This window comes from Perca fluviatilis, chromosome 9 (assembly GCF_010015445.1).
Source record: "Perca fluviatilis chromosome 9, GENO_Pfluv_1.0, whole genome shotgun sequence".
Taxonomy (NCBI): domain Eukaryota; kingdom Metazoa; phylum Chordata; class Actinopteri; order Perciformes; family Percidae; genus Perca; species Perca fluviatilis.
In genome coordinates, this window is record NC_053120.1 from 14,526,953 (window position 1) to 14,554,948 (window position 27,996).

The 27,996-nt window shown below is 39.7% G+C and overlaps 3 protein-coding genes across 5 annotated transcripts; 2 read left to right on the forward strand and 1 right to left on the reverse strand.

The window, feature by feature from the left end:
• Positions 1–453: 453 nt before the first annotated feature.
• On the reverse strand, positions 454–9,875 carry ushbp1 (Usher syndrome 1C binding protein 1). 3 transcript variants are annotated; one of them, XM_039810595.1, is made up of 14 exons: positions 9,688–9,875; positions 8,488–8,711; positions 8,153–8,289; positions 7,683–7,846; positions 7,209–7,397; positions 6,799–7,046; positions 5,855–5,995; positions 5,613–5,701; positions 5,351–5,486; positions 4,828–5,062; positions 4,206–4,364; positions 3,269–3,366; positions 2,191–2,313; positions 454–2,070 (listed from the first exon to the last, which is right to left on the reverse strand). In XM_039810595.1, the coding sequence occupies exons 1-14, from the start codon at positions 9,691–9,693 to the stop codon at positions 1,905–1,907; spliced, it is 2,115 nt and encodes a 704-aa protein (XP_039666529.1). In that variant the 5' UTR covers positions 9,694–9,875; the 3' UTR covers positions 454–1,904. The 3 variants fall into 3 exon arrangements, with proteins under 3 accessions (XP_039666529.1, XP_039666527.1, XP_039666526.1); XM_039810593.1 differs by having other exon boundaries at positions 3,269–3,363; positions 4,828–5,092; XM_039810592.1 differs by having other exon boundaries at positions 4,828–5,092.
• A 748-nt stretch (positions 9,876–10,623) lies between these two features.
• Positions 10,624–17,576, forward strand: babam1 (BRISC and BRCA1 A complex member 1). The gene is made up of 9 exons (XM_039812080.1): positions 10,624–10,760; positions 13,189–13,651; positions 13,747–13,805; positions 13,896–14,016; positions 14,110–14,188; positions 14,310–14,334; positions 14,443–14,572; positions 14,748–14,834; positions 16,507–17,576. The coding sequence occupies exons 2-9, from the start codon at positions 13,214–13,216 to the stop codon at positions 16,705–16,707; spliced, it is 1,140 nt and encodes a 379-aa protein (XP_039668014.1). The 5' UTR covers positions 10,624–10,760; positions 13,189–13,213; the 3' UTR covers positions 16,708–17,576.
• Positions 17,577–21,636: 4,060 nt separating this feature from the next.
• plvapb (plasmalemma vesicle associated protein b) lies at positions 21,637–27,968 on the forward strand. The gene is made up of 9 exons (XM_039812472.1): positions 21,637–22,115; positions 22,413–22,589; positions 22,952–23,033; positions 23,781–23,982; positions 24,064–24,283; positions 26,414–26,563; positions 26,812–26,931; positions 27,403–27,471; positions 27,610–27,968. The coding sequence occupies exons 1-9, from the start codon at positions 21,912–21,914 to the stop codon at positions 27,616–27,618; spliced, it is 1,233 nt and encodes a 410-aa protein (XP_039668406.1). The 5' UTR covers positions 21,637–21,911; the 3' UTR covers positions 27,619–27,968.
• Positions 27,969–27,996: the final 28 nt, after the last annotated feature.

Below are 27,996 nucleotides of genomic sequence, written 5' to 3' on the forward strand. Positions count from 1 at the left end.
TGTCTCATCTGCTCTAATGGCAGCTATTACAACAATAGCGATGGTGACCTGGAGGGATGGGGGAACGGCGAGGACGGGCCCTCTTTGATAACCTCTGCTCGGGAAAGGGCAAGCTCTGGCAAGAGTCACGGCGTCAGGGGCTCGCCACCTCGTCTGCCACTCTGAATCCTCCATTCACAGGCTAACACAACAGCCAGGCATCACTGTGACCCTGTGGGTGTGACACTCAACCTTTGCCTTAACCTCCTGACCGATGGTCACAGCTGCAGCTGACTGGCTCGGGGAGGTCAGGGCAGGGGGGGTCGGCTGGAGATGATTGAGAGGTGAGTGTGGAGAGAAGATGGAGAGAGAGGAAATGGAGGGTAAAGAGAGAGAAATGGAGATTTGAGTAAGAGGTAAAGACCGAAGGATGGGTATGAAGGGATGGTAGGAGGAAGCTGGGTTTTTAAAGGATCGGGATTACATTTTTATTGGGTTTTCAAATCTTGGAACATTATGTAACAGTATAGCACAAAAACATCATAATACAGAACAAAGAGTACAACTTACACATATATACAAAAGATATATATACATTCTTATTTCCAATGATTACATATTTAAACCGTTAATTGATAATACATTATTTTAAATAAAAATATTGTTGCATGTAAATTATCCACTTTTACCCAATTTGTGTCTCTGCTAAAGGCTAACGGCTCAATGCTACATTAGCTTCTACTAGCATAACACACCCTAATGTCTGACCAAGCTGTTAACGGTCGATTTGCATTGTGGGTAATGTCGCAACAGGTTTTGACAAGGAAGAAGAATGCGTGGATAAAGATGAAAAAGATCATATCTTTATATGGTTATGCTGCATTCATTTTAATCCTTTTTTAAACTGTTCCTCTTGAGTTCGTAGAGTGCTCTTTAAACTCTCCAAAAAAAATTATACTAATAATATCTTTTTTCTTTTTTTTCAAAAGGATCCGCTTTACAGCAATTTCTTGTCATAGATCGTCATAGCTGGCTACAAATAAACCATTGTAGAGAAGTGGAAATACGGAAAAGCAGAGAGAGCAAGATGGGGAGCACTATGAAAGTGCTAAGAAGACAAATGGGCTGGCCGTACATTTTGTGTACACATCAGCTATTGTCCTGGCCCCCATCCCCCTTCTCTGAGCTTTGTGACAAGTGCAAGGCAGGCCGGGAGTGGCTTTATAGAGTCGGCTTGTACGGACGGGAAAAAAGACATGTGTGCTTTCGAGGTCAGTCCCGAGATCCTCAGAGGGTTCGGTCCTTGAACCTGCCTCTCACATTCATGACAGCTGTTTCTCAGACATGAGGAATGTGTCTTGTGACGTGTGAGTCCTGTTAGAAAAGTTAGGCTTTGGATTTCTGTTCAGTTTATTGGTGACTCTCAGAAGGGTTGAAAAGGCAGAGCTGACAATGTTTTCCATGTTAAACTACTTCCCTACTCTATATTTACCTCTCTACAGCCAATGGATGACAGACTGCTGTAGATATCAGTGATGGGTTGACAATGTTCTTAGTTTAGTATTTTAACATACTAATATTTGCTAACCAGCACTATATGAAAATTAAAGGGATCACCAATGTTCATCCTGAATAGGACATCAATGTGTGCACCAAAATTCATGGCAAGCCATCTAATAGTTGTTGGGACATTTCGCCATTCAACAGTTAATAAGATATTTAAGTCTCAACCAAAGTGGTGGGCCAACATTGCTAATCATATAGCCAAGCTGCTAGCATGGCTAAAAGAGTCTGCAGTGGTGAGGCTTCTATCTGAATGGCGTACAACATATGAGGGACTTGGATTTAGCAGGGCTGTCCATTGTAGTTTATGTGGATAAACTTGACACTTATGAGGCTGATTCTCTGACTGAAGAGTCACAGGATCACAGAACAGTCTCTTCCCTCCTCCACTCCAAGGCTTCCCCTGCAGCTTTCTGAGCTCCACTCTGGTGGTGGTGACTCTCCGTCATGGCCGCCACTTTCTGCTCCAGCCTCCACACTTGCTCCCGGTACTTCCTGCGAATCTGCCGGTACGAACTCAAGGCTTTACTGGAATGGAAGACACCCGGCAGCGAGATACAATTTAATACACTCACATTAAAATGGACACTACAGAACTAATACTATGTAGCTTTAGTTGTAGATGCAGAAAGATGATAATGAACTTACCTGTGAGCTTGTGTGAGCCGAGCAATCTGCTCTCCATTGTCCCTCCTGTGCGGGGTGCTGTCTGACAGAGCTGTGTTAAGTGAGTCTTGGACTAAAGCCAGTCTCTTCTTAAGGGCTTGTTCCCTGAAAACAAAAAGTAAGATTAGATGAAAGAGAAGGGAAAACATCATGCCAGTCTGTTCATTTTGCATACTTAACTGGGCCTACAATAACGTGTGGGCAGCCTAAACACTTATACATACCTTTTTAGTGAATAGAATGCTATTAAAATAATAATTGTTGGAAGGATTTTATAAATCACGCTTTAATGTTAAAAATACATTTGGCACAGTGAATCCTTAGTATTTTTTTTATGAACTTTGTTTATTGTTTTTTTTTGCACAAATGGATAATACAGTTACAGTTGCTTGTGAGTGACAGTGCAATTATATATTATAAAATAACATAACAAAAAAAACATGAATCCTTAGTATTACCCATAAGGTTTTTTTTAACAAATAGGCTAATTTATATTTGCCCATAGTATTTAGGACTCATGTTAAGACATTTTGAACTTTTGAAAAAACTTTCAAAATATTTATAATTTGGTTGTCCTCCTGCAGTAACACTGAGAACCCCCTAGGGGTCCTGGACCCCATGTTGAAGATCTCTGCTTTAGAGCAACTGTGGTGCAGAGTGCTTACAGCAGAGCTTTGTTTAAAAGTATTTACTACTCGAGGTCAGAAGAGAAACTGGATGCACTCATGGAAAGAACAAGAAGCCCTTTATGTCCAAAATCTGCATTCATTCTGATAGTGTTACTAAGCAACAAATAAAACCAGGCAACAGATGTCTGAATGATTCATTTTTTCTACTGACATTCATCAGGTACATTTTTAGATTTCTCCAAGTGACATTACATTTGATAATTTGTCAGGGTTACCCTGTTAAGGCACTTGAAAAAGCTAACATATATGTATAATCTGTGTATATATGTGCTTTTACTAATAGTATTTTACAGTATAGTATTTAATTTGCAATGTTATTGCTATGCTTTAAACATTGGACTGCAGTGCGTAGAGAAATTACAGTGTCTCACCTTTGCAGGACGGCCTGCAGCTCTTTCAGAATGGGTCTGGTTCTAGGATCAGCGATGTCCCCATCATTACCCAGTTCAGCCACATTTTCACAGAGCTTCTGAAACATAACATTAAATTATGATTATCTTTCAAGCTCAAAAGCCATTCCCCATTCAATTCTTAATAAACGTGTAAAGATTTATCTAAAGCTGAGTCACAGTGTTGTGAGCAGTTCAACCAAAGAATGATTTTCCCTTTTACAGATTGTTTTATTTGAATGGGTTTTAGAGGCCTGAAGGGATAAACATATCCAAAAACTTACAATAAAAAAGGTAAAATACATCTACTTTAGTGGAGCATAAATGTCATTGTTTTTTCCCCCTTATTTCCTTATTAATCACCTTGGAACCCCTCAGATTTATCTATCTTTGTGTGGACCCGACCCCGAGGTTGGGAACAGAATAACATTTATTATGCTGCAATCAGAAGCCATTGTGATTTAGTTAAAATTGTTAACAGGATAAAGTCTGTAAGATCAGTTCTTGAGCCTGACTGTGTGCATCTAGACAACTTTTGTTCTTTTAAACCATTAAAGAAGGAAAAGAAACCAGTTTTAGAGGGAAATGGAAACCCTTGATGGCGCAAATTGTTTCTGCTACCCTGTGTCTACAGTAGATAGACAGAAAGCTGTTCTTTCTCGTTTGACAATGACAGATATAGTGTGAATCTGTGCTGCGGCAACAGGACAGCCCAGCAGAAGACCTTGTGGAACCAAAATATCCCTCTTGGCCTGGAGGGATTCTGCTTTGGTAGATGTGTGATTTCCCATGTGGGACACCCAGATTTGAATCAGGTCTGCCACAGTAGACCAACGTCCTGCTCCCTCTTGTTCATTTCACCTTGACAGTGTATTATTTGAAAAATAGTCTCTGTTGCTGCTGTAGGACTCTGTCCTACCTGTTGTTCGGTCTTACGATCCTCCATCTCCTCTCTGAGGCTTTCTGGAGCGACAGCTCCAGCTGATTCCTGGGCCTTCTGGGCCATAAAACCCCACTCCAAACACCTCAGCTCTTTCTCCTTGAGGCGGATTAGAGCTCGCAGATCTGACATCTCCTCCTGAAAAAGTAAATCAATAAAAAGCATAAGAAAAGATATACGTGTGGAGTCGTGTTAGAAGCACAAGATGTAGATATTTTATGACAACCAGCAGGTTTTACCTTTACTTTAAGGCTGTTGTGGAATGTGTAGATGTGTATATGATTTCCTGTATTGGTATTGGTCACCCTAGGTTTTTAATAATATATGTGAATTCATTATTATTCTCCAGCTGGAATCACACTATATTTTATGAACCTTAATAATTCTACTATCAAGATATACACACTGTAGTGATTAGTAATTAGTGAGTTTTAGAGTGGCTGGTAGTTGGATTTGGAGCAGGCTAGTTACCATAAACAGCTATGACATTCAGACAAAAGCCACTTCTATCTCATGATCTTTTTGCATGAAAGGTTTTGGCAGTTGTTTTTGATTTCATATCTTGATTTTTGAATCATAAATTAGGACACACAGCTCCTACCCTGACAGAGATGAGTTCATAGAAGAGGGAAGCCTTCTCTTTTTTTGTATCAGGAGGTTTGGCGTTATCTTTAGTCACATGTCCCCCTCTTGATCCGGCCGGGTGACCAGTTTCGGGGCTCATTTTGCCCTCAACTCCTGGACTCGGTTTAGGTAGACAAATGGCCGCCCGCTCCCTCTTCAGGTGCTCAATTTGCTGACGGAGAACTGCCTCTCGCCCCACCAGCTCAGGTGTCCTGTGTGTTACAGGTAGTGAGTGACCTGACCTGGCAAAAACATGGTCCAAGAAATGACAATTTTTTAATTGAAATGTTCATTCATATTTTCACACATCATTGAGTCATACCTGATTACTTTTAAACTATTTAGTTAATAGCATGTAGATCTTTGGTGGTGGAAGAGAAAGATAAAAAAAATATTATCCTTTCTTTTTGCAATTTCAGTTTGTCAGTATTGACACATTTTCCTTTCTACCCATTCCTATTACTGTGCTTGAGTGTACAAAGACCACTTTCAAATGTCACCTGTGCCTTGTGTGACTCTGTATTTCCGTCCCCTCTGTGACTCCTGCTGTTGAGAAGGAGGTGGACAGCTCTTCAGTTCCCATTTTTATGAGCTGAGCTGACGGACTGTCTGGCTGCTGGCTGTCACCGACCGCCTCTGATGAAAGGAAAAACTGTCAGTCTGACTGTTTGTGTGTGTGTGTCAATGACATGCATACCTACTGTATATAAGTGAATGTGTGCACTGACTTGTAAGCAGTACTAAAACATGGTATTCAAACACCTGCTGAGTCTGTCTGCAGAGGAATGCTATGCTGCTTCTTGGCATCATAAAGTGACAGCAGCTCGCTGTAGGCCTCTTCACACTCCTCACTGTCAATCACATCCACAAAGACAAAATACGACCTCACTACATGAGAAGAAGCTAGATTAAAACTGTTAGATTGCTGACCTGTGCACATTCATTTTTTGAATGTCCTTGAATGCTCTTTGTACTTGTATGTCAGCTGTGTTTTATGTGTGTACCAGTAGCTGAGAGCCATCTGCAGGGCAGAGCAGTTAGCCTCAAGTTTGTTTAGTGTCATACTGATCTGTTCAGACTCTCCCTTCGTTCGCTCCAGAGCTGCAGTCAGCCGTTCATTTCTGGCCCTCAGCCGCTCAATGCACCTAATAATGAGAGGATGAGGAGGTTAAGAGCAAAAACATTTGTTTCATAAAGAGTTTTAATACATTATACAAATACAGTAATCATTCTGTGGAGGAAGAAACTGTATTGGTTAATACTCAACCAAATAATCTCTGGTTTCCAGCTACTTAGATATTCAATGTTGCCATGCCAATTTACATTATCCAGCTTACATGTTGTTGAAAGGTCAAAGTAGGTAATAACTATCAAAGATCACAATTCAAATAACTTTTAGTCAAAATACAGATCAAAATGTAATCTGAAAAATATAAAAGACAGTGTTTTGCCATTTGTTCATGACATGAATCTGGAAAACTAACTAATCTAATTATCTTATTGTTTTGTGTCAGGCCTTAAATATACTGATATGTTGGCAGAAAAACCTGTGTCTGCATAATTCACAATTTTGTCATGCTCTACACAATATGTGTGTGAGTGTCTGCAAATGTCTGCACCTTGTCTTTGTCTTGGTATAAATAGAACAAAATCAATCAATATACCAATATAGAGTCAATATACTAGTTCAGTAACTCAGGTTACATTTTTCAGTTATAGTAGTACAGTTTTTAAGAATCAGGATGATCTTTGCACACCTGTATACAGACAGTAACAAAGATACAACCACTGTCATTACATTTTGACTTGTTTATAATGTTTGATGCATAATGTAGGGTTACTGGACCAAAACATAGCTATTCAATAAATGTAATGGAAGTGTTGACAGTGTACTGTGGCTGAATTTTGCTACCCTGGGACATCCTGAGCAGCTCTACCTCAGACTCACCTGTTCAGTCGTTCTGTCTCAGACTCCAGGCTGATGGGGCTGCGACAAGGACTACATGAGTTACCAGAGCCTACTGGAGAACCATCCTCACCCACAGACAGAGGTGTTACAGCTCTGGCTGCTCTTCTGTAGAGTAAAGGTGAACCAGGGAAGGGAGGAGAAGCCCAATCTTGACTAAGAGCCCCTGCAGTGGGCCGATAGGAGGGAGAGCGACTGCCTGACCTCCAGGCTTTATGGAGACCGACCAGCTAAGAGACAAGAGAAAGGAAAGGGTGCAACATTTATTTAAATTTTTTGAACTCATAAATTGTGTTGAATTACCAAATGTGTATACACACTTCTTAAATTGATCTTTTTAGTATTTCTATATTTCGCCTTACCCCTGTCATAAACAAAACCCTCTCTTTTACCTTGTTCTTCTCCTCCTCCATCTGGCTGACGGTGCTTTGTGCTCTCTCCAGCTCCTCCTGGTGACTCTGAAAGGTGTTTCTGAGAGCAGAGTCTCGCTTCTCCAGATCCAGGATGGCCTCCGGATACTGGTCCTTTGGCAGGCCTGGTGGGCATGAAATCCCAAACTCTGTTTCCATCTCCTCCAATATCTGTAACCAGTGAGCCAAAATTACTAAAGGGACTGGTGGGAGTCTAATCTAGCCTGAACAATGTCATATTTCTCTCTCAATTTGATTCATTTTTGGAATTAATAATATTTTATTATTTATATTATATTACTTATTTTTTCTGAGTCAGATTCTTTAGATCAAGTTGATAATGCAAAATGTGTCAGTAAACTTGACCTGACATTAGTTTTTTTTGGAATTTGCAGCTGTGATAACAAAAGTTCAAATACATCAAAGAATCATGAGAGTTTGTTACAGTTTTAATACCTGAGTGGCCTTGACCCAGCTCTCCTGGGCTGCTCTCAGATGCTCTCGGTGCTTGTCCTGATCAGAAGCTGTGATGGGGGCAGCCCAGGACCTTTTACAGCTGATAGAGTACTCCACTGATGTTAAAACCTCCTGGAGTTTAGTCCACACTACACCACTGCCCCCTAGTGGATGAAATGTAGAAGTGCAAATGATCATGTTGGACAAAGTAAGTGGAAGAAAAATAGCCCCTGTCTATGAATGAAAAAGGTGATAGATATAAAAGTTTCATGTGTTTAAATTGCTTGCTTTTCTTCAAGATACTTGCTGTCTTTTACAGACAACAGAGTAAATATTAGAAATTATACATCAGCTGTTCTTTTGGACACAAGCTATTGTCCAGCCCAATTGGAGGACAGATCCCCTACATGCAGCACAGGTGCACAGCATCCAAAAAAACTGTAAGTTATGTGAAATGTGTCGGTGCCAACCTCTGTTGGTCAGTGGAGGTTTGGAAGTGGCAGCAGAGGCAGTCTTCCTCTCTGGGCTGCTTCTGGCCACCCTGTGGGACAGGAGGTCTGGAACCAGAGGCCTGGATGGTCCTGGTGGTCTCAGGTCCCCTGGTTCACTGCAGAGTACCAGCAGCATTAACATTTTTGCTAGTGAATACCACTGTTTATTTTGAGACAAGGTATGAGCGGACCAATATATCATTTATTGATTGGAAAATATGTAAGAACAAACAACAAACATGGTTCAAAATATTATTTTGAGTGAAGCCAAATACATTTATTCAGATCAATGTTATGGCTCGTATTAACATTACCTTGGTGCCTTTAATGATCCCATCTTCTTGTTCAGTTCAGCAATGATGCTAAGCAACGTGCCCACGTCAGCCTCACACTGAGCCAGTTCTGCTGGCGAAGGCTCGAGGTTTGCTGTGGGCTCAGAGCCCTCAGGGTCAAGGGTTATATGGTCGAAGGAGGTCATCAACTCCCTGTCACTCCCTGACCCAGCATCCAGGCTGTCACATCGGACCAGACAGGAATCCTGTAGACACACAAAGTTGTGTTTGGATTGTTAGAAAATAGTTTACCTTATTTGAGTCATTATTTTAGCTTTTCACTATAAAGCAAATTTCTTTTTTTTTTCATTCAGTACTACTCATATATGTAACAATATAATACACATAATGTGTGTATGTTCTTTCTGCCTGTTAATAATCCTCATAATGTGTTATGCTCTTGAACCAGACATTGTTGCTGTACTGTTTAGCGCCTATTGTTTTGAGCAGCGGAAAAGAAGGAAACTAAAACATCCTGAGATCCAACTTCCTGCCTAGCAAATATTTGTGGACCAAACCATCTTTTGTTGCACACAAAAAATGTTGGCTAAATTAAATTTGAATAAAGTGTTTCTCTTTTATTTGTATATATATGATGCCTATGAATATGTGAAAAATTATACAATTTGGAACGCCTATCTATTGAGCACGCGATAGTTGGCAACATACTTTAAATTCCTTATCCAGTCAGTAATACATCCACTACACCCGCCTCTTCCTATTCAGAGTCACAGGAAGGCTATTCTAGCATGCACTGAGCAAAAGGCAAAGAAAAACCTGGGATAGATCCACAGAAAAACACTCACATCTTCAATTTCTGGCAATTTAAAGTTTCAAATTCAGTCTCACAATTGAATGTGGGAAGGATATCACTCATATAATGTAAATATAATAATACATTGATGCCACTCAGTCAGCAATATTACTCATTAAACATTCTGCTCCTAAGTCACAATGATCAAAATCCGGTTTCACGGCAATGCAAGCAGCTGTAATGCTGTATAAACATTCAGTTTGTAGATCTTGTTTAAGGACAAAGTGCATCATCTTAGAAAGCCATTTCACAGATGAAGGGTTTAAACTCTTTTTTCAAATTTACACAGTAAACATGTAATGCTCCAAGTCATGCAACACCCAGTATGATAAGTGACATATTTTCAAGACAAACACTAAAATACTTACCTCCATGCTTCTTTATCTTTATGTCTGTAGCAGTGATTTAGTTTTTGTTGAAGCTGTTTACCGCCATTAAACATTTGACGAAACGAGAGGATGTTTTCTTCAGTAGCTACTATTTTTGTGTTATTATATTTTCCAATAGTTAGTCAGTCAGTCAGTCACTGCTGCAGTGCTCTCTGCATGTCTGCCCAACAGTGTCTAGTGTGATGAGTGAGGTAAGTGGAAAACACTCAGAAAGTCATCCCCACCCATTCCCCGTGACTTTGTGTCCTTTCCTGTTTTGTCCAAATATAGCTTCCATGTCTTTTTTAATAGCAGACTATGAGTAAACTCTGGATACATACTGTAGCTGTTCTGCGAAACAATGACAAAAGAAATGTACTATGATGTTATGTCATTTGAAAAATGCATGAAGTTACAATCAATTTGGACCATGAAACTGACACAACAGACGTGTTAAATTGTGTGTTTCTTCTGTCTCTGTTGACAGCAAATGCATTTTTTGTTGAATTAATTTACCTACACTGAAAGTATTGAGCCAGATTCTGCAGAACTGTGCTAAAAACCAAACATGAATCATAGATCAATTCAACACCAGTTTCCTTCTAATGTACGGATGTGTTTTAATCTAGTAATACTCAACACCATATTCGGTCATCCTGGTGAGTCTGGCAATAAAGTGGAAGATGTTACAGAGAGAAATGCCTATTTACTGCTGGAATCATTTTCTGATTCACAAAAATAGATTAGCATTCATGGAGGACTTTGTTTAAAATGTACTTATTTTGTTACTGTTGTAACTGTTTTTACGACTACAAATACCATTACAATCCCCACAAGAAAAAGAGTAAGAAAAAAAGGCAGAAAAATGTAAGCGTCTCATTTTTTTTATTTTGTAACCTTCTCATTGAACTCTATTACCCACAATGCTATGACACTTAGCAGTTCCTGCTTTGGTCATTTCCGGTAAGGGAGTTGTCCATCAAAACAAATGTTAGCTTGTCGTTGAAATATTTTGCAACTTTCAATGAGTTTCACTTTATTTGAATCCTAGAAGTTTTGCAGTTACTTATCACGTAAGTATACCTTAACATTTTAACACAAAACATTTCGTACGTCTCGTCTCGTCTGCTTTGCTCTAATTTCTCTTGAAGCTAATGCTAACAGCTCACATTGCTACTGCGCTGTCATCAAACATCACCTGTGTTAGCTAGCTACATGGACTCTGGCTTTCTGGACGCATGATTGATGCATTTCTAACTAAACTATCCATCCTATAAAGCTAAAACACCTCAGTCTTTGTTATTCCGGTTAGCTTCACACTGCACCATTCGTTCATACGGACAGAATTGTAGTTTTACTGCGTATGGCACGATTTTGATAGTAAAAATTCCATTATAAAGTTAATATAGAAAGTGGAGATTCATGCAGCTTTCTTTTGCCCATTGTACGATCTATCTTGAACTTTTAAAGAGGCTCTTTTGATTTATAGACAGTTTTGGTGACCAATTAGTGAATTTAATTTACATTTTAGTATCCGTGGATGTCAGTCACAGGTAAATGCAAAGACAGTTCTGGTTACAAACGTTCAGTTCAATTGTATTTATATAGCACGTTTAAAAACAACCATAGTTGACCAAAGTGCTTAACAAGCTCCAAAAATCAAAGAGATAATTTACACAAATAATACAAAATAACTTAACAGTAGAAAAAGGTCAAGATATCAAAGCTCAACTTGAATTGAAAGCCAATGCATAGTAATGGGTCTTAAGCAAGGACTTGAACGTTTCAGTGGTCCGAGCTGTTCTTATATGAATAGGTAGACTATTCCAGAGGTTTGGAGCAGCCACTGAAAAGGCTTGGTCACCTTTTGTTTTTTAACCTGGATCTGGGCACATCGAGGAGCATCTGATTGGAAGACCTCAGTGCTTTGACAGGTGTGTGGACATGTAAGAGCTCCGATAAATAAGAAGGCGACAACCCATTTAAGATCTTGAAAACAATTAATACAATTTTAAATTCAATCCTGAAACAAACAGGAAGCCATTGGAGCATGGCCAAAACCGGTGTAATGTGGCCGTGCTTTGTGGTCCCGGTTAAAAGTCAAGCTGCTGCGTTCTGGACTAACTGTAACCGACGAAGGGATGATCCAATCCAACTAGGGATGCACCGAATATTCGGCCACCGAAAATTTTCGGCCGAAAATGGCCCAAAAGGGCATTTTCGGTTTTCGGCCGAAATACCTTTATCACCGAAACAATACGGCCGAAAATGTTGTGATGACGCAAACAGAAAACGCGACCTGCACGTGTGTCAGTACCCGATCCGTTCCACCTGCAAAGCGTCTCCTAAGCAAAGAGGTTGAGACGGACCACGGAGTGAAAACAATGAAAAGTACGCTCTTAGAGTCTGTCAGCACACGCGTTTCAGTGAGATCTGTTCGGATCCTCTGCACTTCATCGCGACTGTACTTGATCCGCGTTATAAAGACCATTACTTGGATGCGGAAATAAAGCGGAGCGCCACGAGAAATGATCCAGGCGCGATGGATGCGGGAGAACCCGCGTGGAGACGCGAGACGGAGCGGCCCCAGCGCAGGAGATCAGAGCGCAGAAAAAAGACTTGTCTCGCTGCACCAGATGAGGGGCATGCACCCTCGTTGTCTGATATGTTCAGTGAAATCCTGCAAGAAGTGTGCCTCAATTAATAATAATAATTAAAAAATAATAATAATATAATAACAATAGGTAAGCTATTCTGTTCTTAGGCTACTGTATACTGTATGTGACTATCAGATTGTAGCCATATTTCTGCTAGATATTTTTTTAATTAAACTTTAATATTAATTTATACAATTGCAATGCCTTGATTTTAGTAAAGTTAGTACACAGTCATAGCCATAAATGCAATGGTACTAATAATTGGCTTAATTTCTTTCGGTGTTTCGGTTTCGGTTTTCGGTCTTGGTTTCCTCTTTTTTCGGTTTTCGGTTTCGGCCAAGAATTTTCATTTCGGTGCATCACTAAATCCAACGTAGAAAGAGTTACAGTAATAAAAGTCCAACCTCCGCATTTTTGTGGACAGAGCATTCTCCAGGGCAGCTCCCAGGCTCTGGAACTCCCTCCACCAAGAGATCCGCACCTCTGAGTCCCTCACCATCTTCCAGTCTCGCCTCAAGACCCATCACCACTGCCTATCCCTAGCCCCACACCCCTACCCATTTAATCTGTGCCTGAATCTTGTTTTGTTTTGTTTTGTTTGTTTGTCTTTATTATCTATACCTACCCTGTAAAGCGACTTTGAAATTATATTATAAATTCAATTTATTATTATTATTATTATTATTATTATTATTATTATTAGTCTAAACAGGACGTAATAAATGCATGTATGACTCTTTCGAAGTCTTTGCGTAGCAGGTAGGGCTACAAATGTGTTAATAGTTACTCTTCATCGCTAAACTAACTTGCCGCCCAGTCAAACTCCTCATCCCTACTTCCTTAGCAACCTGTATCTTAGCAACCAATCCATGGAGACGCCGGAGCCAGGCCCAGCAGATGGAGAGGAGCGTCTGGTGGAGCTGCGACCTCGGACACGCTCCAACCCTGAAGGTGCCGAGGACCGTCGCAGCAGCACGGGCAGCCTCGGAGGAAACAGTAACCCAAACATATCTCAGCCTGCTGTGGGGAGTCGTGTTGAGGGCGAGGGCGAGGCTTCAACCAGCGACAGTGCTCCCAGTTCCACCACCACAACTGTCTCAGCCACTGCAGCTCAGACTGTAGCCCCTGTTGCAGTAGTAGTAGCAGCAGCGGCTGCAGCCGGTGCCACAGTGCCACTTTCCACTGCTTCTGTTGCAGCCAAAGAGAGGCCAAAGCCCACGCAGCAACAGCCCACATTGACAACCCCCATCCCTCCACCAGCAGAGTACCAGCTCAGAGTTCCCCGTGTTAACTGTCCAGAGAAAGTGGTAGGCTCACAATACAGTTCTGATTTATGTTTCACATGAAAATGAAGCCTTACTTTGACATTAAGGCTTATTCTATCTGGTGTTCCTCATGGCAGATAATCTGCTTAGACCTTTCCGAAGAGATGTCTTTGCCAAAGTTGGAGTCATTTAATGGGTAAGCTACAGCAAAGTAAACTTTTATTCCTCAGTGCTCGCAATTTATCAGTTTGTCTTCTCTGCCTAATTTGTCTGTCTTTCTATTTAGGTCTAAAACGAATGCCCTGAACATATCCCAGAAAATGATTGAGATGTTTGTCAGAACTAAACACAAGATTGACAAACGGCATGAGTTTGCGCTGGTGGTAGTCAATGATGACTCTCTCTGGGTGAGTACAGGAATGGTTTAATCTGCTCCAAATGTTACATACAGTTTTCTAGAATATGTTTACTCTTCTTCTGTGTTTGTGTATGTGCCCCAGTTGTCAGGCTTCACCTCTGACCCCAGGGAGCTGTGCAGCTGTCTGTATGATCTTGAGACCAATGTTTGCGAGTCCTTCAGTATCCTTTCATTCAAAACTAACTTTTAAACAATGAAGATAAATTTCCTACTATAAAGCAAAAGATAGGACATTAAATCACTTCCTAGGTGTTCAATTTTATCCTTAACTGTCCTCTGTAGACCTTGAAGATCTTCTTAATGTAATGTAAGTCCTGTCTGATTATAAACCTTTTTGGTCTCTTAAAATACATGAAATGTTCTATAGTGTATAAGTGTTTACTGAAGGTAATCTCTTCTACTGTTGTCTTTGTAGTCGTCAGAAGATCGAACTGCCGTCGATGGACAATGTTCAGACCATCCCTCCTCCATATGTGGTGCGGACTGTGCTCATCTACAGCCGTAATGCAGGACAGCTTCAGTTCAACCCTTCAGAGGCTGTTAGTGTAAGTGTGACAACTGCTGCAATATCCTGGCTTTATTTGAGTAGATTTTTTTTTTCTTAATGTGAATGTGATTTCCCTCCAGAAAATGTTGTCTCTCTCATGTTTGTGGCTGCTTTGAGCAGAGTGCATTAACTTTACATTGAAGTGAAGGTCTTGTTCTTGTGTCCTGCCCCAGAAAATGCTGCAATCTCCATATTTTTTCTTTGATGTTGTCTACCTACACAATGGGGTGGAGGAGCAGGGAGATGATACCAGCTGGAGGGTGAGTGAATAAGCTGATAAAGAGACAATGGCTGCGGTCGATATGTCAATTTAGCTTAGGAAGTTTCCTAACTGAGTGGCAGCCATGATAAGAGCCGTTCGAATTGTCTAAAATAATAAGGAAAGGTGCTTCAATGCTTCCTTTATCATCTCCTTCAGCATATGATACACTGGGCCATCCTTTACGAAAGAAAAGGAGATAATGCCGTCCCACAAGTCGTGGCGGCAGCATTATAAAGCGACACATCAGGATTTGGCCCTTCTATATTCAGAATATTAAGTGCCGGCTGTAACCCTGTATGCACTGTGCGTACATTTTATTTTTTGTGAGACATAGCAACACAACTAATAATAATTATAATGTACTTTATGGCACTGTTTTGAGTGGTTTAATAAATCGGTTAATGAAAGAACTTTACTCTTGTCTCCGACGCGTAAAATTACAGTGAGCATGCATACAGAACTGTGAATGAATGGATCGCTGAATCCAAAGCAGCGCACCGGACATTGGTTTAATTTTAACCCAGAGCAGTGTCCAAAACAAGTTCACCTGTTCGCCCCTCAGTGGTTTATTTCAATATGTTTTGTTGAAAGTAATTATAGAAATAACTACATTATTTTGACCATGTGTGAAATTAGGAATATTATGTGAGAATGCACGGATTGGATCTGACAGCATCCGATTCAATTACCTTAAATCATCCACCCACACCCACCCAAATAAGTTATTTTCACTCCCCCTCTACAGTCTCTGTAGGCTACTCCTTTTTTTAATTGATGTATTGTAGTGATGTATGAGAGAGGCTGCTTTCAGTAACTGTAAACGTTTCCAAGCACACAGTAATGCCACTGCAGCTAATATCATTTACTTTTCCACAAATTATCCATTTTGATTGTGTACCAGGACATATGCTGTAGCGTGGCTCAAGTTTATTTGGTCTGGTGTATCATTAATGTTAATCTGGTAACCTAGAGAGTTAATCTAGCTCTCTCACGATTGCTGCTGAGGCTGATTGAGACAGACTGTAGCTGTGATTGTGACTATAGTTATCATGGAATGACTTCACTTAGGCCGTTGCTGTCACTGTGATTGTAGCTGTGCTTTGGTTGTCGTGTTTATGGCTGTGACACATCATTTTGTAAAGGTGTAACACAGACTAAATGCAGGGTTTGGGTGTGCAGTGAATTGGTGCTCGTGCAGGCTAAACATTGTTTTGAATCTTCTGTATTCCTGAACTCCTGTTGTGTATTGGTAACACATCTGTAGAATCTGATAGAAGCACCACAGGTTCAGATCATATATGGCTTAACGATGCTTTCTTGACTAATGTTAAAATGGATCTATTTTATTTCTATGCTGCAGCCATTTCCATAGCATCATAGATTCAGCCACAAATACAGCCATAGTCGGCGCAATAACCAGATCCACAGCAACAGCTTCAACCACCACAGCCAGGCAGACAAAAATTCCCACGTGACCCCTTGGGGCTCCATACCTTCCTGTATTTGCAGTGAATTTATTTAAATACTTCTGTCCGCCTCGCTAAGTCTGAAATGTGTAGTGGGATGTTGTGAAATCCCACTTCAATATAACAGCTTTTCACACTATGATGTAATCTGGATATGTCTCTAGGTGCTGCATTTCAACTATGTGGTATGTTTTCTGTCTCCAGGACAACTACACCTCTTTCTGCAACCTGGATTCAAAGGGCATGTGCTATCGCTTTGAGGTTTCCCTGAGTGGACCCGCCATCGAGCTGCACAACTGCATGGCCAAACTTCTGGCTCACCCTTTACAAAGACCTTTCCAGAGCCACGCGTCTTACAGCCTGCTGGAGGGGGAAGACCCCCAGGACATTGAGGCAACGGTGTAAAAAGGGCGCACTTATAAAGCCCTGTTTCTCCGTGAAATTCACACACTGTAGTTTATTAGAAAGCAGGCAAGGGTTTTCCAAGTACCACTTATTACTGAGCGGTTTTCCATTCACTGCTGTAAAGCAATCATTTTTAAGAATATTTGGGAAAACCATGTGTAGGTAGTTGTAAAGAAATTAGGGTTTTAGCAGGTTACTACTAACTCAATCATTGTGTTTCCATAAAAGAATGAGTGAGTCATTGATTGTTCTAAGCTTTTCTGATGTTGTTAGTTGTAAAACTACTGGAGGTCTCCTGGGGGATGAGGTGATGTCAGAGAATCCAGGAGCAGGACACAAGTAGGAGGAGAAGATCGAGAAAGAATAAGAAAAGGAAGATGTTCAAAGCATTAGGCTTTGTTAAAGTCACTCCCTCCCCATTTGAAATTTCTTTCAAATCTTAGACCACACTGATCTGTCTGTAAGTCTTAAAGGGGGAAATCAGTGCAAGCATGTGACGGTTTTTGATAGCTGGCCTTTTGAGACAAACTGCAATATGATGCACTGTATCACAGAGGTCACTTCTGTATTTTTGCCTTCCCTTTTTGTTGGTAATTTCCGCCTTTTGTTGCCTGTTTTAATGTATTTTCTATTTTATAATGTGTTGTTTTTCATCTTTTGTTCATTTGTCACTCTTGTATGTAACACAGACAATGAAAGAATGTACAGTAACGTAGAAGCGGCCCCTCCTTTGACAATGATTGGCATTTGTGGATTGATTGTAGAAAAAGGCCCCTCATTATGCCAGTCTAGCTGCACTTGAAACACATTGTACAGAAAAGCTTTTTGAAGCCGTTTCTGGATATTAAAAAAGGCATGCTGAATCATAATTTTCATTTTCATATGTGCTTTCTATGTTTTTGTCAGGAGATGGCAGCAAAGTCCATCTAGAGATCTGAGCTGAATTCAAAGGCATTGTCATAAAGCTGCTGTGGTCCATGATGGTAGACAATAGTCAAATTTCTGTATAGATACTACATCCAAGTGTCAGTTTTGATCATTTTACATCAAATTTTCTGCGTTAAATCTCCACTGTCAAGCTTCATCTTCAGTGTCACTCTAATATGACAGCATGGTTAAGCTGTTATCACAGCTTCTGTTGAAAACCTTCTGTTATCCACCTGTGGCATGAGTATTACTTCAATGATATATTTTCGGTCACCCTAAATGTGTCTGGTCAGTTATCTTAAGAGGTGTTTATATCTCAGTCTGTAACAGTTTAGTTTCCTGTTTTTGTTCAGAAGTTGATCTGATGTCTGTCCTGACTCCTGATAGTCACTCATTTTCTGTCACTCTAACATACAGTGCCTTGCGAAAGTATTCGGCCCCCTTGAACGTTTCGACCTTTTGCCACATTTCAGGCCTCAAACATAAAGATATAAAACTGTAATTTTTTGTGAAGAATCAACAACAAGTGGGTCCCAATTATGAAGTGGAACGAAATTCATTGGCTATTTCAAACTTTTTTAACAAATAAAAAACTGAAAAAGTGGGCGTGCAAAATTATTCAGCCCCTTTACTTTCAGTGCAGCAAACTCTCTCCAGAAGTTCAGTGAGGATCTCTGAATGATCCAATGTTGACCTAAATGACTAATGATGATAAATAGAATCCAGCTGTGTGTAATGAAGTCTCCGTATAAATGCACCTGCTCTGTGATAGTCTCAGAGGTGTGTGTAAAGCGCAGAGAGCATCATGAAGAACAAGGAACACACCAGGCAGGTCCGAGATACTGTTGTGGAGAAGTTTAAAGCCGGATTTGGATACAAAAAGATTTCCCAAGCTTTAAACATCCCAAGGAGCACTGTGCAAGCGATAATATTGAAATGGAAGGAGTATCAGACCACTACAAATCTACGAAGACGGCGCGTCCCTCTAAACTTTCAGCTCATACAATGAGAAGACTGATCAGAGATGCAGCCAAGAGGCCCATGATCACTCTGGATGAACTGCAGAGATCTACAGCTGAGGTGGGAGACTCTGTCCATAGGACAACAATCAGTCGTATACTGCACAAATCTGGCCTTTATGGAAGAGTGGCAAGAAGAAAGCCATTTCTTAAAGATATCCATAAAAAGTGTGCGTTTAAAGTTTGCCGAAAGCCACCTGGGAGACACACCAAACATGTGGAAGAAGGTGCTGTGGTCAGATGAAACCAAAATCGAACTTTTTGGCAACAATGCAAAACGTTATGTTTGGCGTAAAAGCAACACAGCTCATCACCCTGAACACACCATCCCCACTGTCAAACATGGTGGTGGCAGCATCATGGTTTGGGCCTGCTTTTCTTCAGCAGGGACAGGGAAGATGGTTAAAATTGATGGGAAGATGGATGGAGCCAAATACCGACCATTCTGGAAGAAAACCTGATGGAGTCTGCAAAAGACCTGAGACTGGGACCGGAGATTTGTCTTCCAACAAGACAATGATCCAAAACATAAAGCAAAATCTACAATGGAATGGTTCACAAATAAACATATCCAGGTGTTAGAATGGCCAAGTCAAAGTCCAGACCTGAATCCAATCGAGAATCTGTGGAAAGAACTGAAAACTGCTGTTCACAAACGCTTTCCATCCAACCTCACTGAGCTCGAGCTGTTTTGCAAGGAGGAATGGGCAAAATATGTCCGTCTCTCGATGTGCAAAACTGATAGAGACATACCCCAAGGCGACTTACAGCTGTAATCGCAGCAAAAGGTGGGGCTACAAAGTATTAACTTAAGGGGGCTGAATAATTTTGCACGCCCAATATTTCAGTTTTTTATTTGTTTAAAAGGTTTGAAATATCCAATAAATTTCGTTCCACTTCATGATTGTGTCCCACTTGTTGTTGATTCTTCACAAAAAATTACAGTTTTATATCTTTATGTTTGAGGCCTGAAATGTGGCAAAAGGTCGAAAAGTTCAAGGGGACCGAATACTTTCGCAAGGCACTGTACCTTCATAAATTAGCTTTCTTTCCGGTGAGGACAGGTTTTCAGGAAGACAATGGGGAGCAGGAAAACCCTGGGCTCAGAGGACCTTTCCCCTTTCACATACTTCCCCAGAAGAGCTGGCTCTTCCCCACGTCATCACCGCAGATAACAGTGCGGGGGATCCAGTGCGCCTGTACTGCAGGGGGAATTTGTTATTCTCTTATCCCTGAAGAATGACAGGTCCCTATTGTTTTCATTCTTTCACTCCTCCACTGCCATGACTCCTTTCCGTACTTGCTTGCAACAGGATATGCTGGACCATTTTTTTTTTTGTATTTTCTGCTTTTACTCGTCGTGGCTTACATTGTTCATCCACCACCAGGGGAATATGGAATTCTGTATCACTGATGCGTGATCTTTCCTGGTTTCTTTTATATCACATGCAGACAGTGGTGGAAAATAACAAATTTTACTTTATACTTCTACTCCACTACATTTCAGAGGATAATGTTGTACTTTTCACTCCACTACAATTATCTGACACCTGTAGTAACTTGTTACTTTTTATGGTCAAGCTTTTACATATAAAACATGATTATCTTAAAACAACCATTACTCCTATGCTGGATACTACACTACACTACCTGGTCCCATGTGGGCAAAGTATAAAGTATGCAGGTCCCGACTTAATTGATTTTGTCTTTTAGTGGTGCAAATATTTTAGAAATGATTGCAATTAATCAAATTACATACAAGCAGTTGACACATGGTGCACCTGGGGCAACTGGGGGCACGGGGTCCCGAGGCGGGTGTCCTCTTTGCTAGTTAGTTAAGCTTTATCTTGACCAACATCAACATTACAATCTTGCTTATAATGCATCTGTATATAATATATATAATAATGCATAATAATAGTATTTGTTTACATTGTGATACTTTTACTTAAGTAAAGAATCTGACTTCCACCACTGTGCGCAGAGTAAGCAGCAACATAAGTCTGTCAGTCTGTTCACCATTTGGTCATACTGTATTGATTTTTGTTATGTGCCATGTACAGCACATTAAAGGTATAGGTTCACTTTTTTAAGTCGGTCTTAATAAAACAGTCACATGTCCATATGTGCATTGAAAGAGTTGGTGAAATCATTCCCCCTGTCCATACTGGTTTAAAGAGATCCCTTAACATGATTTCAACTTGATATGAATGTAAGTTATGAGGCATAAAATCCACAGTCCTCATCCTGTGTAAAAATGACAATAACTGACAGATACAGTTCAGCTGAAACATGGGAAATGTCATGCTAAATCTTTTTATTTCTGCACAGAATGAGGACTGGATTTTGTCCCCTATCACTTACTGTACATTGGAAGCACATTAAGAGGGGGTCTCTTGGACAGTATGAACAGGAGGAATGATTACAGCAAGAAAAATCTGTTTCAGTGTTCACATATACATAAGAAGAGGGAAAAGAAAATATGAGCACCTGACTATTGTTTAAAGACATACTTGAAAAAAGGGAACCTATGCTTTAATTATATAGATGTTAAAACAAAACATTTTTAATAATGTTTATTGGCTCAATTCTCTAAAATATAGAGGAGCTCACATGCACCCAACAAAAGCAGATAAGCAAGTACTGCAGCAATTCATGACTGGATTTTTAACTCAGGAGGAGTAGATTTTAGGAATTTTCAACAAGGTTATCAAACATTTTGTGGAAAGATCATACCATAAATAATCATAAATTAGAGTATTTTTTCTATATCTTTAAAAATGTCTCGAAGGGATCTTTAAATGTTATGTATTTAATCATACTGCCACAACAATCTTGTTTTGTTGAAAATTTGTGACAATTTGGGCAGTGGTGCAGCTGGGGGCTGTAACTGTGACAGAGGTCGATGAGGGAGGAGGGAGGAGGGATGAGGGAGGAGGGAGGGCCAGGATGGGAAGTGTGTGTCCAGCAGCATTTATAAACATGGCCCCTTTACACACCTAAGGGTCATTGTTTACATCCATCCATACATGCCTGTATGTTTCTGCACACTGACAGTGTGGCAGAGCTGTGGAAGACAGAGAAACAAACATCACCACTGGTTGTTTTTCCACTTCTGCTCAACAGGGTTCACCTTGAGGCCTCAGCACTTGCTCTGCAGAGAAGATCACATCTGAACGGAAACCTTGTGGATTTTAGCAAAAACAATTCCTATTTGATCGTCCAAAACCAGCTGCAACCATTTCTCCCCCAGCAGTCATGTACAGCTCCAGCTACTCCCAGGCCAAGTTTGGCCTGGAGGCAAAAGTGCCTATGCACAAGCCCAAAGGGAAGAGCTGCGGCTACTACATGAGGATCGTCTTCTTCTTTTGCTCTCTGATCCAGTCTCTGATCATCGTCAGCCTGGTGCTCTTCCTCATCTATGGACAGCCGGAGAAGTCTGCAGAGGAAAAGAGGGTCCAGGTCAGTGATATCTACTAAAGGTCTCCCTCCATCTAAATGTCTTAAGACATAAAATGCTTTGCTTTGAATCATAATTTGTGTATAATATAATTTCACCACAAAACAAGTGAAGTAACAATAAGCAAAAAAAATTTTTAGTGGAAGTGGACTTGAAGAGACGGATGGAATTCTACAGAAGCTTTTTAATCATCACTCACCTGTTATGTTTCTGACACGTTATCATATTAATGTATGTATATAATCTGTTCAGAGCTGTAAAATACAGTGATGCTGAGTGCTCTAATTGTTATTCTAAAGGAGCTGGAGCTGAACTTCAACAGGGTGAGTGAGAACAATATCCAGCTGAGAAAGGAGAAAGGCGAGCTGGGAGCTCAGCTGGGAGCTCGCACAGCTGAGAAAGCTGCTCTGGAGTCCGAGTTGGCAAAGCTGAAGACTGAAGCCAACAACACAGAACATACGCTGAAAAATAAATTAGTAAGTAGAGGACTTGATTAATACTGTGTTAAGAAAAGCGGTTGCTGCAGTAGTTTTTAACATCTCTTCATCCTCTTTGAAAAGTTATTTTTACAAGAACAAAATGAAGGTTAAAAGTTAAGTCTTTCCAATGTGCAAAACTATACAACATGATTATTTCTGAAGGCATTGTTCTAGTTTTCCTATGTAATGGGGTAGAAGTATAACTTAGCATAAAATGAAAATACTTGTACCTCAGATTGCATGAATTCAGTAGTTGAGTAAATAAAGTTACATTTCACCACTTTGGTCACCATGTTAATAAAATAAAACTTACAAATGATTCATCATCCTGTATATAATTATTATAATTTCATTTATAGACTATCTGTGAGAGTAAGGTGAGCATGATGATGCGTCGCTCCACCCTTGCAATCCAGCCCCCTCCTGTGGCCACTACTACCAGTATGTGCTCCATACTTTTTGGGAAATTTAGTCTAATAATGTTTAAATATTGTGAAAAATTATTCTGTTGCTGAACATTCACTGCATCAGAAATTTGGGCAATAATGAATGTATGTGTATAATAATATATAAATGTACAGTAAAATTAAAGTCTTTGTGGTATATATATATATATATATATATATAAATAATAGTTTTCAGTTAAGTAAAAAGAATATGGGTACCACTTCCCAATGAGGCACCCTTTATACAGGGTTTAAATGTTTTAGTAAATGGCTTTATTAATGGTTAATAAATATGTTACTAATACATGGGGTCAGGTCACAGGGGCAGCAGCTCCAGCAGGGGACCCCCAAACTTCCCTTTCCCGAGCTACATTTAGTAAAACTAAACTAACTAAATGATGGTTTAGTTGAGTGTTATAATAATTACTTATTAACATTTATACCAGTAGACTTAGTGGCTTTTTACAAAGTAAGAATCTGATTAGTTGATTAATGATTTCACTATTAGTAATTGCCAGATTGTTCACGTCCTTGGAACCCAAACATTCTTTTTTATTAATGTCTAATAACTGATCTATAAAGTATTACTACATGATTTAAACATTAGCAACACCATTAGTTAAACTTTGTAAAGGGTGACTTATTAGCTACCAGAATATTAATAAACACGAAAAATGCCATTGCTACTAAAAGTATTACTGTCTATTTAAATTGTCCTACGGTTTCCCACTGACCTCTCCAGATGAAATGAATTCTTTGAAGACCCTCAACGCTCGGCAGAAAGCTATGATAAACCTCATCGAGTCAAATTTCACCCAGATGGTTCAGTACCTGAGCCAGGAGAGAGACAAAGCCCTCAGAGAGCAAGACACCCACCAGCAGGATGCCATCACCCTGCGCAGGGAGAACAGGGAGCTGAAGGAGCAGCTCACCACCTACACCAGGTACTGTCCGTCTGCTCCTTGAGAGTACCTACAGGTATTAAGAGTAAACTCATTAAAGTTTTTGTTTGTTTTTCTTTTCAGGAAGTGCAAAGAGGACTTTGCTCACTCTTTGGATGGGATCAAAACGGTGACCAGTGAATTCCTGAACAAGATCAACAACCTGTTTCCCCACCAGCTGACCTTTCACCTCAGCTGCCACAGCCAGCAGGTGCAGATGGAAAAGATCCGAAACAGCTGCACGAACCTCTCCAGAGACGTGGAAAACAAGTTCCAGCTGTATTTAGACAATGTGGGCAACAAGGTGTGTGCAACATATTGTCATTCTTGGTGTGTGTTGATTTGATATTATTTAAAATGACAGATGGATGGAATCCACTCAGTTTATGCTGGAATACACAGATCCTCTACAAGTAAAGGTCCTGCCGACAAAATCCTACTTACATAAAAATTGGATTTATTGTCCCAGAGGGAGATTTATTTTCAAAGCCATACAATAGACATACAGATATACGTACATATATCATATTATCAGCAAAATATACTTAAAAGTGGTAGACTGATCCTTCGAAAGGATCTCAAGATGAATCTAAAGGAGTTATGAGATGAATAGTGTGGGAGAAGAGAAAAGTTGTTTCATTGAAACCATCTGATCAGTTTAGAGGGGAAATCTTTCAAAAGCTGGGAAAGGAACCACTGGTTTAATCTTTGTATTTTATAACTTTATCCTTTTTTTCTTCTTCTTCTTCTTTTTAAATATAAAATTTTAATCTGAAAAGTAACTAGTAATTTAAGATGTAAAATTATTGAAGTGGAGTAAAAAGTACAATAATTCCTTTTCAAATGTAGTGGAGTAAAAGCATAAAGTAGCATAAAATGGAACTACTCAATTAAACTACCTCAAAAATTGTAGTAAGTTTTCAGAGTTTGTACTCTTTTGTTGCCATCCTTCCTTTAAACTCTCTGTAAACTCTGATGGAATATTCCAAAAAACAAATTAAATGGGAAACCAGTTTCTTGAGGGAGGAAGCGGCATCAATCATGATAAATCTCCTAGCTAAAGACACCCCCCAACAGACATCCTGTGAGGGCCCCGGGGGCCTCAACAGGGGGGGGGTTGGGGTGTGTTGTGTGGGCACCACCCCCCACAACAAAAACAAAAAAAATATTTATTTTTTTTTTTTTTTTTTTTTTTTATTCTTGAGAGCAATATGTCAGTTGGATAGAACTCTCACTGAGGGGTTGAAAATCATCACTTCTCCATAAACTAATTAACTCAACTTTTGTCTCCTTCCTTTTCAGAAGTCAGGTGGTAATTGTAAACTTTTGTCCATGCAGACAACATTGTAATCCAATCTAAGTTTTCACGAAACACAAACAATGATACAATGGAAATAACCATAAACGACAATGCCAACAGCAACATAAAATTCATAACCACATGACAAATGTCTCTTTATAAAACAAGTTTCAACTTGAGTATGGCTGTAACTAAAGATTTGCAATGAAAAGATTTTCATAATCGATTAATCGTTGGTCTTGCGTAAACTGCGTTGCTATGGATACACGTAATATATGCATACTGTTGGGGTAATGTCTGTTTGAATGCATGGCAAACTAACCAAACTTCATCAGACAAACACAAATTGAACATGTCAAATCTGACCCCAAATCTCCAAACAAGGACAGCCATGGCACACCAACCAAACATCTGTTTTTGTTGGAGAGTGTTTGATGTGTTTGCAGTTTGCTTTTAAAACCTTGCTCACAATTTTAATGTTTCTTAAACTTTAGGTAGGAGTCTGACATAAGACCTTTAGCTTTTCAATACATTAATCTTTAAACTTTACTTCTGACGGGGGTTGAGCCTGAAATTAAAGCAGATAAGAAAATGTTCTTAATATTGCGTGTTACACATGAGTTTTCAAACCGCACAGTCAAATTCATCAAACTTATGAAACCATTGTGTGGCTACATTTATTCCACTGATTCAACTCCATATTTGGTAAAACAGAATAAGTGTTCACTAGCGTCACAGACACCTCAACCACTGATTTAGAATAACAATGACCAATGTGCTCTGTCCCTCAGGGAGCCATTCAGTGTAGATTTCATTCATGAACTCCCACTGTGACGTTGAGGAAAATGAACATTAAGAAACACTCACATTGATGTAGAAATAGACACATGGTAAACAAAAACTTAATAATTATAATTATAATTATTATAATTATATTATATAATTATGTAAAGGCACCGTCTGAAAACACATTTGGTACAGTCGAGTATGACACATTCAACCACAGCCCATTGTATATGAGTTACTCTCCCACTTTCTGCTGTAGTCTAGAAAAGAAATATATTTAAAAGGAAAATCATGGCATCAGATGAGTATATATCATTTATTAAAAAATAATATTTTTTTCATTTCTAGGTGGCTGAGATCCAATCCAAGTCCAGTCGTCTGGAGGTGCAAAACTCACAATTGACTTCTGACCTGCAGCAGTGTGAACGCAAACACAGTGAGACGGTCACCGAGGCCGCCAAGCAGCTGCAGCTCAAGCAAAAGACCCATGACGACCAGGTAGATTATATATTGTGTGTGTGTGTGTATGTGTGGGTGAGGGAACCAAGGAAGAGATCCATGGAAGAAGCTAATTTCCTCAGTATCTCATTATAAAACTGCGACTGCCATTGTAAAATGTATGATTATATATTCCTGTTTAACAAGAACCTAACTCATACAGTAGCATAAGAGAAATGATGGTGTAAAATAACTCTTTTTTGCATTGTTTTCCATTTATATTTATAACACATGCATATTTTGTTCAGGTGGAGAAAATACTGATCGAGCAGAACCGGCTGAGAGAACAGAACAAGCTCCAGGAAGACAGTTTGGCCCTGAGAGATAAAGAGCTTCAGCGATTGCTCTCTGCTCAGCCCAACTTCAAGGTAAAATAAATACAGAGGACCAACCATTTGCTCTGTACAGAGTCAGACAAATGGAAGGTAATTAGGGAAGGCAGAGCCCACAAATAATTTCAAACCTTCATTTACTTGGGACACATATTCATTTTTGTGCACATGTAAAGCATTAATCTAAGCTGCTCTCAAAAGACCATCTGGCTAAATGTCTGTATTTGGCTTTCTGGGTGCTTTTAAATAATATTTACTCTACTGGTTATATGGCCAGCAGTGCAGAGGTAAGGTGGTGCATGTGGACTCAGCAGAAATAATTTGAGGGCAGCAGGAAGGATGGACAGTCAAGATAAGAAAGGAAAGCCATTTTTAAGGAGTCATAAGTTCACAAAACGGCCCATTTTCAAACCCTACAGTCCATGCACAGAAAAAAGCTGCAGAAATGTATCTGTTTGTAATGTTAAATGTTAAAATACTGAAATTGTTATCATATTTGTTTTCCAGACTGGTGTTCCTAAAGCTGCCAGCCTACAGGCCTCTATTGGAGAACCTGGCATCAGCAAAACTCCCACGGTAAACGCTATATTGAAATAAATCAGATTATATACTATTTATATGAAGTCCGCTCTTTATGTCCATCCTTCATTTCAGATTTTTAGACAGCAATCACCTCATTTGCACTAATTATAATTATCAATGTTTGTCTTGCAGGTGAGATGAAATGAGTGGTGCGCCACAGTGATCAACATTTTGACTTTTAAAAAGACATGTATAAATTCCTTATACAACACTCTTTTATACAACCTGTAAATACCATGTCTATGTTAGTGACATATTTACTGTTGTTGGTTTGTGCATGCTTTGCCTAGCTCTACGTGGAATTGAATTGTGTTTGAGTTTAAACATTTGCTGTGAAAAGCCTTGGTATCTATATTAAGGTAAATGTAAAAAATATCCATGACACTGGTGTAAATATTTAAGATTGTGTGTCACTCGCTGTGGTTTCTGTAGTTACAGAATGTTTTTTTGTAATTACAAATAAATTAAATAAAAACTGACTCAATCCTAAACTGTTTTGTCCTCAGTCTCGTTCGTCTC